This window comes from Aegilops tauschii, chromosome 3, assembly GCF_002575655.3.
Source record: "Aegilops tauschii subsp. strangulata cultivar AL8/78 chromosome 3, Aet v6.0, whole genome shotgun sequence".
Taxonomy (NCBI): domain Eukaryota; kingdom Viridiplantae; phylum Streptophyta; class Magnoliopsida; order Poales; family Poaceae; genus Aegilops; species Aegilops tauschii.
Window position 1 is genome coordinate 469,556,921 of NC_053037.3, and position 11,417 is coordinate 469,568,337.

Below are 11,417 nucleotides of genomic sequence, written 5' to 3' on the forward strand. Positions count from 1 at the left end.
TATCGAAGTCGAGTTCCCAGTTCTTGATGTGTTTGATCGGTTTATTTAGCATGAACTGGTCGGATCCAGCGTGTCAGTGAGACAGTGACAGAGAGGGCTTCGTTCGTCATCAATGATTAAGCCGAAGCTATTTGCTCGGGAAGACGTGATGACAATGATAGTTGCGGGCAAAACCTTGACAATATTCCTTTCCTCCGTGGCATGTGGGTCTTTTTGGATAAGCAGGTCGGGCGGGATGCCCTACTTTGTGGGCGTGATGCAACATTTTTCTTCTGGCATTGATTAATCGTAAAAAAACCTTTTTCTTTAATCTATGGATTGAACACCAAGGCTCCGGTGTGGAAAAAATTTCTACTAAGTTTTTTTTTCTTAGGCAAGGGAAAATTTTCAAGTATTTATGAGCATTTCTTTAAACACAAAAGGTATTCCAAGTATTTACAGAGGTAGTAGTATTTTTTTTTAGGGGTGAGAAGGTATATGAGCATTTCCCCGTTTCAAATTTACTTCTCTTTGGGCCGGCCTGAAACGCCCCCGCGACACAACTCACCAGCGAAAACGGCCCAGACAATTAAAGTCCGACAGTAAGCAGCAGCCGTTCTTTCCCGAGGGCGCCTCAACAAATACCGAACCAACGTGTTCTCTGTTCGTTCACTCGATCACTGTTCACTGTCCTACGCCATGGCGCCTCCTCAGTCCGACGAGCAGCTCGTCGACGATCCTGCCATGGTGGACATTACTCCTCCTCATCCCGACGAGCATTTCAGCGGTGAGCCGGCCGTGGAAGACACCGCCCCTCCTCGATTCTCCGACGAGCAACAACTCGGGAGCGTGCCGCAAACCACGCTGATGCCGTACGCGGCCGTGGATTCCTCGCTGCGCGCCATGGCCGCTCAGGCCGAGGGCTTCGGCCGGCACGCCATCGGCGGCCTCCACGGCGACGTCTACCACGTCACCACCCTCAATGGTACGCACGGCACCATCTCTCCGTTAATTCTCTGCATCATCATCTGCTGTCACTCTGACACTGAAGCTGAACGACGTGTTATCTAAGACGACGGGCCCGGCTCGCTGCGGGACGGCTGCCGGCGCCAGGAGCCGCTGTGGATCGTCTTCGACGTGTCCGGCACCATCCGCCTCGCGTCGGGGCTGCGCGTGTCCTCCCACAAGACCGTGGACGGCCGCGGGCGGCGCGTGACGCTGTCCGGCAAGGGCCTCCTTCTCCGCGAGTGCGAGCACGTGATCCTGTGCAACCTGGAGGTGGAGGGCGGGCGCGGGCACGACGCCGACGCCGTCCAGGTCAAGCCCGGGTCGAGGCACGTGTGGGTGGACCGCTGCAGCCTGCGCGACTTCGCCGACGGCCTCCTGGACGTCACCTGCGGCAGCACGGACGTGACGGTCTCCCGGTGCCGCTTCTCGGCGCACGACAAGGCCGTGCTGATCGGCGCCAGCAGCGAGCACGTCGGGGACCGGCGCATCCGGGTGACCATCCACCACTGCCTCTTCGACGGCACGCGGCAGCGGCAGCCCCGCGTCCGGTTCGGCCGGGTGCACCTCTACAACAACTACACCAGGGGCTGGGGCATCTACGCCGTCTGCGCCAGCGTGGAGTCGCAGGTGCGGTTCACGCGAAACTGCTCACACGCCGCATGCCATAAGCGTGTGTAGTGTGTAGTAGTGCTGATCTGCACGCTTGATATGGCTGCAGATTGTCTCCCAGTGCAACATCTACGAGGCGGGGGAGAAGAAGAAAGTGTTCACGTACATGAGCGAGCAGGTCTCGTATTACATTTACATACACTGGGCCTTACAGATCTGAATTTCATTTTTTGTAGCTGAAAAGCTTTGGGTTTGTGACTGATGCAGGCGGCGGACAGAGACTGCAGTTCAAGTGGGCGCATCCGGTCTGAAGGCGACCTGTTCCTGAACGGTGCGCAGGAGTACACGGAAAATGACTCAGAGACTGCAGAAGACAACCAGTGGGACTTTGAGGTCCGGGATTGCTACAAGCCGTGGTCGGTGCAGCCCGCGTCGATGGCGCTCAAGGAGCTACTGGAGTCCTGCACCGGCTGGCAGCCGGTTCCGCTGCCGGAAGACGTCTGCTTCACAAGAGCACCTGCTGCTGCCACGACATTTGTCTGAAGTATGAACCACTCTGAAAATTTAGAGCACGCGATCCAAATAAATTTACACGAATAATAACGAACCGCCGTACTACTAGTATTATGTTTGACAGATATGAGCAATAATACGAACGATATCTGAAGCTCTGAATTCCATAGTCGCTGCATTTTCTTGTAACCTAATCTGTGGATCTGATGATTGTCCTGTTGGAACAAGATTGCGACGTGACTGAGAATAGATGAACTGACTGTACCACTGATTCTGACCGAATGCACTCGCAGAGATTTCTCACGCGCGTTGTTTTCCATGCTCGCCGGAGTTTCGTTACGCAAGTTGTAGATTTTATATCTCCCTTTGGAGGAATCGGTGTCACCATCTGCACACAGACTCGTACTACGCCGTTCCATTCCGCTGGCTTGCTTCGGTTTCTTGTCGTGTTGGCCGATCTGTGTATTCTTTTTTCTTAGAGCATCTTCAACAGCCACGCAACGCCTGCGCGCAAAAAACGCATTTGCCGCGCGCCGTTCGCCTGGTTTGGCGTGGTCGGCAGCGCTGGCTCCGGCAAACACGTCAAAATTGAGCGCGCGCGCGTAACTCCAACGGCCGCGCTAAAATGCAGCGCGCGCTAAACATTGCGTACATTTTTTTAATAAAACGATAAATAAAATTCATAGATAGAAAAAACGATACATAGATATTTTACATAGTTCCATAGCATAGATAGATAAAAACTATTAGATAGTGCAACGACATAGATAAAAACTACTAGATAGTGCAACTACAACCTACTCCCAGTCGTCGTCGTCATCGTCATCGTCGCCATCCTCGCTGGTCTGGTCCGAGGTATCGAGCCACATGTCTTCCCAACGATCATCATCAGACGCAAAGGTCGTCTGACCACCATTCTCAACGATTTCGCACTGGGATAGCGCCAGGGCCTTCCGCCGACGTCTGTCCAACCACTCAGCGCGGCGCCTTTGCGTCTCCTCCTCGCGGCGCCTTGCCCAGTAGGCTTGCTCGTAGGTGACGTCCTCCGGGTGGCGCTGGCGCCACTCCGCCATGACCCGCTCGTCCTCATGGGCGACGAGGAGGCGGTTCTGCCGCTCAGCGTGATACGCACGGTCTTGTGCCGTGCGAAGACAAGGCGGCGGGGCGACGTCCAGCGCCTGCTGGAGCGTGTGGACGTCGTGGAAGTTCATCTGCTGGCGCGGCCTGCCTAGGCGCCATGCCGCCGCGTCGTACGCGCGGGCGGCCTCGTGCGCCGTCTCGAAGGTGCCGAGGCCGAGCCGGAGTTGGCCGGACCGTATCTCGGAGTAGAACCCGCCGTTGGGGCGCTGGAGGACGCCGCGGTAGCCTGACGCTCCTCGGCGGCGCGGTGGCATGGTGGTGTGTCGGTGGCGGGGCGCTGGAGCGGTGGCGCGCGTGGCAGCGGAAGCAACCGAGGAAGCGGTGGAGGCGCGCGTGGTAGCGGAAGAGGAAGCGAAGTGCGTGGAATAGGCGCGCTGGAAGCGTGCGCCAAAAATAGCGCGCGACCTGCCGCCTTTTCCCCCGCGCGCACAAACCGTTCCCGCGTGCGCGACTTTCCCGCCACTGCTGGAGCGCGCCGAAACGTTCCGCGCGCGCTTTTTGGCCGGCTGTTGGAGATGCTCTTAGACTAGAGCATCGATTCTATGTGTTCAAGGTGCAGTAGTATATATGTATGCACATGCACGCATCATGTCAAGTTCACTTGTTCAAAGGGAGTTCTGAAGACATGGCCATGGTATGTTAAGGAGCATCCTATAAACAGTGATTTCATACCATTGTGATCCAGGTCCAAACCGTGACATTTTCATTTTGCAGGATCAGTGCACCGATGATGTCAAGTATGAAGAGGTCGGTTCATATTGCCGCAGCAGTCCGAAGTCTAAACACAGTTTTAATTTTCATCATCGTTGCTCGCGTTTGCTAACTCTGAAGTCTGAACTCAATCTCTAGGAGTTTATCGTCAACTCCCGGGACACCAAGCTGTTCACCTGCGCATGGATGCCGCGCAATTCAGAGCCCAAAGCATTGATCTTCATCTGCCATGGTACCAGTGCATTTCCCACTCTCTCTATCTCTGCTCAATCAATTCGTGGCAAAAAGAACAAGTGTTCTTCTTGGTGTCTCCTTGACAGGGATTGCAGCAGAGTGCAGTGTATCAATGAGAGATACTCCATTTCTAAAAAAATCAATGAGAGATACTGCCTCCCGGTTGGTGCGCGCCGGGTACGCCGTCTACGGGATAGATCACGAGGGGCACGGCAGGTCGTCTGGCCGGAGATGCTACGTGCCGAACTTCAGCGACGTCGTCGCCGACTGCTCCAGCTATTTCATGACTGTCTGCGGTACGGACGGCTCACTGAACTATGCCGGGTACACAGACTGAAAACACCAATTGAGCTCTGAATTTGTGGCGTCTGACTAATTTCAGATAAGCCGGAGAACAGGGGGAAGAAGCGGTTCCTGTACGGGATCTCCATGGGCGGGAGCATAGCGCTCCTCCTCCACAGGAAGGAGCCGGCCTACTGGGACGGCGCCGTTCTGCTTGCTCCAATGTGCAAGGTCTTCTCTGTTTTTTTCATTTTCCACCTATAATGAATCCTGCCGTATGACTTCTCATTACAACACGGGGCTGAGTTTTCGTGGTGATTTTTGTGTGCATGGTTGTTTGTTAATTCGTTATGGTATCAGATTTCTGATGACATGAGGCCGCATCCGGTGGTGGTGAGCGCTCTGAAGATGGTATGCGCGGTGGCGCCCGGTTGGAGGATCATACCCATCCCGGACATCATCGACAAAGTCTGCAAAGATCCAGAGATGAGAAAACAGGTACTCAGTCATATGTACCAACTTCTTTTAAGGCTCTTAACTGTTGAAGGAAAAGGCAATGTTGATGGTTGCTGAATTTTGTATGGGTATTTGCGTGCAGGTTCGCTCCAATCCGTATATTTACAAGGGAAAGCTCCCATTGAAGACCTGTCATGAACTCCTCATGGTGAGTCTGGACATCGAGAAGAACTTGCACGAGGTAATCTCCCTTCCTAGTCAGAAAACTGTCTAATTTCTCTCCTAGCCTGCCCACCTCATGGTGTGCCATGCGTGTAGTCTCAGTAGCTTAGGAACATGGAGAAAGACAGAGAAGCTACTAACGTTTTGAGATTGGCAGGTGACCCTGCCGTTCTTGGTCCTGCACGGCGGAGGCGACGTCGTGAATGATCCTTCGGCGAGCAAGCTGCTGTTCGAGGAAGCGTCGAGCGCGGACAAGGACTTGAAGCTCTACCCTGGGATGTGGCACGCGCTCATGGCAGAGCTCCCCCAGGACGTCGAGCGAGTCTACTCCGACATCATCTCTTGGCTGGACCAGAGGGCGAATTGTGCAGCTAATGTTTCAGTAGATGTTGGCACGGCAAGCGCCTAAAAGATGTTAGTTATGCAGTGGAAAATATGCCACGTGTCCGTTTTCTTAGCAGACGCCCTGTGTCGTTTCATGCCGCTTGGGCAGGGGATGAAGTGTTGCATAAGTTATATGTGTTATTACTTGTAGGTTAAATTTGTTTTAATGGTAAATAAGGCGTTGAAAATGTGTATACGGATACCGCTTCCTCAGAGGTGCTTGCATGGGCGACAAGGAAACCCTAGCCGCCACCCGTCTTCTCTCCTTCTCGCCGCCGCCTGGGCACGTCGCCGGATAAAGCTTGCGCGGCAGCGGCGGGGAGATCCTGTTCGGGGATGTCTCATGTGAGGATTGGAGGGCTATTGTGAGGCGGTGAAGGAGATGCATGTTCGAGTGATCTGTGCCAGGAGGTGCTCGACGGCGACGTTGGTGATATCGGCGGCGGCCGGCAGGATCCAGTGCAGTGATCTTCAGTGCCAGCCCGGCTTGGCTAGGTCACCAAAGAAGAGGGCATCGACACACAGGTCTGGACGGTGGCAAGCTCGACATCATACCCCGACCTATCGTGCAACGGCATGGGTGTTTTTTTATCAGGTTTTCTTTAGGAAGTCGTCGTGCTTGTTCTGGGGCGGGGAGGCGGCGGCGCTATCCCAATGTAGAAATAATGTCCCCCCTGCCCTTTCTCCGTTCCGTTGGTGTGCTTATCACCAGCAGAGGGCGTGCAGAGCCGTGTCTCCTATGGGTCCTCCAGGATCCGATCGGTTTAGATTTCCGGTGGATTCGGCCGGCTTTCATGATCTTCAGAGTTTTAGAAGACCTTATTGGCGTTTTCTTCTCGCTCCGTAGATCGCAGCCATCGGTGTCTCCTAGTTTGCATCGACAACTTTCTGGCCGCTGCTTCTACAAAGCTCCTGGGTTTATAAAAGTTTGCTCCACTGAGGCGGTGGACCAGATGCTGCATCGAGTTATGCTCACATCCAGGACACAGAGGTCTGGGGTAGCGGGGATGCCCTCCACTACTCGAACAGTGTGGCTGGGATGGTGTCGATGGTGCCCGATTGCTTGATCCATGCGGTGGAGGCAGAGAGACGCTCGATTGATCAAGCCACGATACCAAGTTGATGAGGACGACGCTTGACTGATTGAGCCACGACACCAGGACAACGGGGATGGCGGCCGGCCACAGGTCTCCATCCGGGACTGGCGAAGAGCAACGCAGAGGGCGAAGTTCTCCGCTGTTAAGGAGGTTCTAGTCGACCCCGTCGTCCTTTGATCGGGAGCCGAACATGGCAGCGACTAGGATTTGGGAGCGGCTTGGGCCAAAGCAGAGAGATGAGAAGAGGAGAGGAGAGTGAGCTAGGGTTTCGACCGAACCAAGAGGGGTGGGGGTTGTGGGTTTAGGTGGGCCAGTGTGAGTCAACGTGACAGACATGTTCGGGTATTTTCATATCCGCTGCTCATTAAAACTGGTTTTGGGGCGGTTCAGACAGTCTAAACAAATATGGATAGTTTGAGATGACCCGTTAGACTGAATTTTTTGTCTATCCGCTCAGACAAATGAGGCGCGTTTGGGAGGGCCCTTGGAGATGCTACGAGGCCGTGAGAACTACAAAGGCTTTGAAGTGGAGAAGTACTATATTATGAAAAAAATAATCAGACCTGCCTTGTTTCTTGAAAAAAAAATACAACCTTTCAAATCACCAATCGCTTTGACTTTGTAAATGTAAGCACTGCCACTGGGCGCTGGTCACGAAGAAGAGCACGTTGGTTTACTGTACAGTAAACAGTATGACACCCCGACGAAAGCCTTTGACTAAGCCTTCAGGCGGATCATACCGTGCCGCTCAACCATCTCCGCTGCGTGTACCATTCTACCTCTTCTCCTTGATGCATCCGTTGACCAGGCACCCCTATCTTTCCAGCACGATGTTTTCCGCTGAGGCAGCGAGATTAAAAAACAGAAAAAACGTGCATTCTTAGTGCTGAAGCATGATGTGTTTCTTCTCTGAAACCCGAAGAAAATTCCTCGTCTCAACCAGTTGGCGATGAACTTGTCTCCAGGCAGAAAAGTCCGTATAGGCGTATATATATCCAGCACCACCCCCTCGTTTTCCATCTTCACAGGTCGCCTGCTGTTATATTCTGAGATCGCTTGGGGACTTGGATCGTTTGACCTATCCACAGGGCATTTCGATAACCTCTCCCATGGTAAATTCAGAAGCGACCGGCTCTTCTTTCATAGTTCGTTCATTCGCGTTGATTTTGCATGGTAAATTTAGCTCCGAGTTTTGTGATCTCTGCAGGCTCACTACAAAGATGATATCAAGTATGAAGAGGTTTGTCCTGTGAACGTTGGTCAGAAATTTCGTTCATATTTGTGTTTGCTAACGCGTAGATGCAAACTTCAACTTTGGGCAGGGCTTCACCCTGAATTCACGAGGCAGCAGGCTCTTCACCTGCAAATGGGCGCCCAAGAAACAACAGCGCAAGGCTCTGGTCTTCATCTGCCATGGTACCATTCCATTCTCCATAATTTCCATTCCGCAGTTCGTCAAGAAGTAAAGAAAATTCATTATTGTTTCGCTGTCGAAACTTGTAGGCTATGGAGGAGAGTGCAGCATATCGATGGCAGGTAGTACTACTTCTACTCTTCAGCGTTGCAACTACGTCCATCGATTCAGAACGATTTCACCATCCAAGATCCACGAAGTGGTACTAACATACTCCACGCATGTTCAGACACCGCCGCGCGACTGGTGCACGCCGGCTACGCCGTCCATGGGATAGACCAAGAGGGCCACGGCAAGTCCTCCGGCTCCAAGGGCTACATATCGAGCTTCAGCGACATCGTCAAGGACTGCTCCGACTATTTCAAGAGCGTCTGTGGTAAGAACAGAAGAACAGAGCTTCATTTACAGCTCCATTATCTATGCAAGTTGCAGCACAATTGCTCTATTTTTTCTATCTTTTTAACTGAATGTCTGAAGGGGTTTCGATTTGGCAATAAACTCAGAGAAGCCGGAGAACAAGACGAAGAAGAGGTTCCTCTACGGCTTCTCCATGGGAGGCACCGTGGCGCTGCAGGTCCACAGGAAGGACTCCATGTATTGGGACGGCGCCGTCTTGCTCGCCCCCATGGTCAAGGTCCACTTCTTGACTTGATCAACATGCCATGCTAGTAGCTTCAAAAGCATTTCGTTTGCTCTTGTAGCCTGTCAAATTGTCCTAAAATTCAGTTATGTCTTCTGAAGATCGCTGAACTTTTTCTTTGTTCTGCGGTGGCATCAGCTTGGTGATGGCATGCGGCCTCATCCGGTGGTGGTGAGCGCTCTAAAGATGATCTGCGCCGTCGTGCCTAGCTGGAGGGTCATCCCTGCTCCAGATCAGCTCGACAAAGTATGCAAAGATCCCCAGTTCAAGAAAGAGGTAATATAAAAACTATCGGAGAACCATTGACCTGACGTTGAGATATGTGCAAGACTCCATAGTTTTTCCAACGTTAGGAAGAAACACTACATTTTCCTCGATATAAAACTATCGACACGGAAAACCATTGATCTAACGTTGAGATACGTGTAAGATTTCATTTTTTTTCTTTTTTTAATTCTGGTAGAATGTATAAATGCTTTGTGCTCCTTATATTTATAATAATTTTCTTTTTTCACAATGTGAGAAACTTGTTGCAAATATAGTCCATAGAGATCTCCGGGGTTTCCTCTCCTTGCAGTGTTTCAGTGCAATCTATGAAAATGCTAAAAAATGGTATCAAAGTTATCGGGAAAAAAATTCAACAACCTTGATACTAGAATGTTGTGATTTGAACATACATGATTGGTACAATATTATTCATGGTTCATTCACTTTGCGGGATTTTAAAATCTTTGGAATAGGAAAAGTAAATATTTGAGATGTCATGTCCACTTTAATCTGTAGGCATTTTCTACCAGGTCTTACATAATGCTAAGAATCCTTAGAAATTAGGCCAATGTTGGCACAACCCCTAGGAATCTAGTGCCTCTATTCTTGTGAAACGAATGCCAGCATACGCGCAAATCCCATAGGAATCCTTCAAACCAAATGAGTCCTCACTGTCTGGGTTTCCCTTTTTGTTTCTCAACTCGTGGATTGAGTTTTAAACTAAAATTTTGTGGTGTGATAGACGCATCTGATACTAAAGGTGAGATTTGTTTTTTTTAACAATTTGTTGTAGTAGTTTTATTTAAGTAGCACAGAAGCACCTTAAGAGGAGGAAGCATCAGATATGTTCTCACTCGCTGAAATCTTTCACAGATTCGTTCCAACCCATACATGTACAAGGGAAACCTCGCGTTGCAGACAGGCCACGAACTCCTCGCGGTCAGCCTAGACATTGAGAAGAACATGCACGAGGTACATACTATATATAGTGCAACCTCTGTAACTTCTTGCAAGGCGTTTTTTAGACTTAACATCTTACATTAAGTTATAGAGGGAGTAGAAGCCAATAATACCATTGACAGATTCTGTGCGCCACTTAATTTTTAATATAATTATGTAGGTCACTTTGCCGTTCTTGGTGCTGCAAGGGGAGGACGACGTGGTGGCCGATCCTGAGGGGAGCAGGCTGCTACACGAGCGGGCATCGAGCAGGGACAAGACCTTGAAGCTGTACCCCGGGATGTGGCACGTTCTCATGGCTGAGCCGCCGGCCGACGTGGAGCGGATCTTCACAGACGTGATTTCGTGGCTCGAGGAGAGGGCGGCGAGCGCCGGCAAGTGATAAAATGTGTAGTGTAGGTGACTGCATTGCAGAATGCAGAGAAATTCGATAATTTATTGCCTTATAATGTCAACCACTATGTGTATCATTCACACTTTGCATGACTAGGATGTATAAAGCCAACATCAACACACACACAAAAAAGACTGCCGAAAGACATGTCAAAACGAACAACAACATAAGCAGCAACAATCAAATAGAAATCATCGCCATTGACACCCGAACCGTGAGAAAGGTATTTCAAAAATGATGTATCCAAAACGGAAACAATGGGTGAGCGCTGCCGTCCCCATATCCAAGGATTTTAAGCCCCAATCCAAATAATGCCTTCCGTGAATAAATAACGTGGAACATGAGCATTACCAGGCACAACCCATGCAAGTCAGGCCTAGAGTGCCTCCATTTTCTGCAAAAAAGTCATTGTTGCAATCTAGATCGTCGCGGCTTAACACTCGTGCAACTCTGGCATGGACATCGCCAAGCAATCGAACATCCCCATGTATGCGAGGAGCGGATCAAAGCACACCTGCCAACATCAACAAGGTCACCAATAGTGACATGAGCCCACTCAAGGAACCATCCAACAGCTCGCCTTAGGGTATTGGCCAAATATGACATGTCATCAGATTGCAGGCATTAAGCCGTCGGTGCCGCCAAGAGCCCACATGGGGCCAACTGCCGTCTATAGCGAAGGCAATTGACGATTGTTGAAACAAGAAGCCGATCAACCATGTGCGATGCTCGTGTTGTTCAACCATTGTTACACGCCTCATGTTCGTTATCAACGTGCATCCAGGCAACAGAATTGGCAGGGAGAACACGTAAAGCCCCGAGCACCCACTCTCACCATGTCTCACGTTACGTTGTCCCACCTTTACCGCCAACCCCGTGTCCGCCGCGAAACGTGCCATGCTCGCCGCCGCAGCACCGCCACTAGATCCAAACTGTTGGTGCCCGACCGAGCCAGTCCTACACCGCTACCACGAGTACCTAAGGCCGACATTGTGCGGGGTGCCACCAACAACGCCGCCATGCACCCCATTTGACTGACAGCCCACCAACCGAGCCAGATTGACATCGCTTCCGCATGCGTCGGCCCACACAAATGAGCTCCGCTCC

The 11,417-nt window shown here is 51.3% G+C and overlaps 3 protein-coding genes and 1 pseudogene across 3 annotated transcripts; 3 read left to right on the forward strand and 1 right to left on the reverse strand.

Moving 5' to 3' along the window:
• Window positions 1-297: 297 nt before the first annotated feature.
• LOC109781597 (probable pectate lyase 4) lies at window positions 298-2,387 on the forward strand. Its single transcript, XM_020340187.3, has 4 exons — window positions 298-964; window positions 1,052-1,614; window positions 1,706-1,774; window positions 1,864-2,387. Exons 1-4 carry the CDS (start codon window positions 679-681, stop codon window positions 2,137-2,139), a joined length of 1,194 nt encoding a protein of 397 aa, XP_020195776.2. The 5' UTR covers window positions 298-678; the 3' UTR covers window positions 2,140-2,387.
• A 519-nt stretch (window positions 2,388-2,906) lies between these two features.
• LOC109781596 (uncharacterized) lies at window positions 2,907-3,503 on the reverse strand. Its single transcript, XM_020340186.1, has one exon. It carries the CDS (start codon window positions 3,501-3,503, stop codon window positions 2,907-2,909), a length of 597 nt encoding a protein of 198 aa, XP_020195775.1.
• A 334-nt stretch (window positions 3,504-3,837) lies between these two features.
• Window positions 3,838-5,563, forward strand: LOC109781595 (caffeoylshikimate esterase-like). The gene is made up of 8 exons (XM_045234282.2): window positions 3,838-3,844; window positions 3,935-3,996; window positions 4,099-4,192; window positions 4,281-4,490; window positions 4,577-4,707; window positions 4,837-4,974; window positions 5,075-5,173; window positions 5,312-5,563. Exons 1-8 carry the CDS (start codon window positions 3,838-3,840, stop codon window positions 5,561-5,563), a joined length of 993 nt encoding a protein of 330 aa, XP_045090217.1.
• Window positions 5,564-7,445: 1,882 nt separating this feature from the next.
• On the forward strand, window positions 7,446-10,447 carry LOC109781594 (caffeoylshikimate esterase-like; annotated as a pseudogene).
• Window positions 10,448-11,417: the final 970 nt, after the last annotated feature.

Coding starts and splice junctions, on each gene's coding strand:
- LOC109781597 (XM_020340187.3), top strand. CDS start 679: ATGGCGCCTCCTCAGTCCGACGAGCAGCTCGTCGACGATCCTGCCATG. Junction 965..1,051: donor CCACGTCACCACCCTCAATG/GTACGCACGGCA, acceptor GTGTTATCTAAG/ACGACGGGCCCGGCTCGCTG. Junction 1,615..1,705: donor GCGCCAGCGTGGAGTCGCAG/GTGCGGTTCACG, acceptor ATATGGCTGCAG/ATTGTCTCCCAGTGCAACAT.
- LOC109781596 (XM_020340186.1), bottom strand. CDS start 3,503: ATGCCACCGCGCCGCCGAGGAGCGTCAGGCTACCGCGGCGTCCTCCAG.
- LOC109781595 (XM_045234282.2), top strand. Junction 3,997..4,098: donor ATGATGTCAAGTATGAAGAG/GTCGGTTCATAT, acceptor CTCAATCTCTAG/GAGTTTATCGTCAACTCCCG. Junction 4,975..5,074: donor ATCCAGAGATGAGAAAACAG/GTACTCAGTCAT, acceptor ATTTGCGTGCAG/GTTCGCTCCAATCCGTATAT.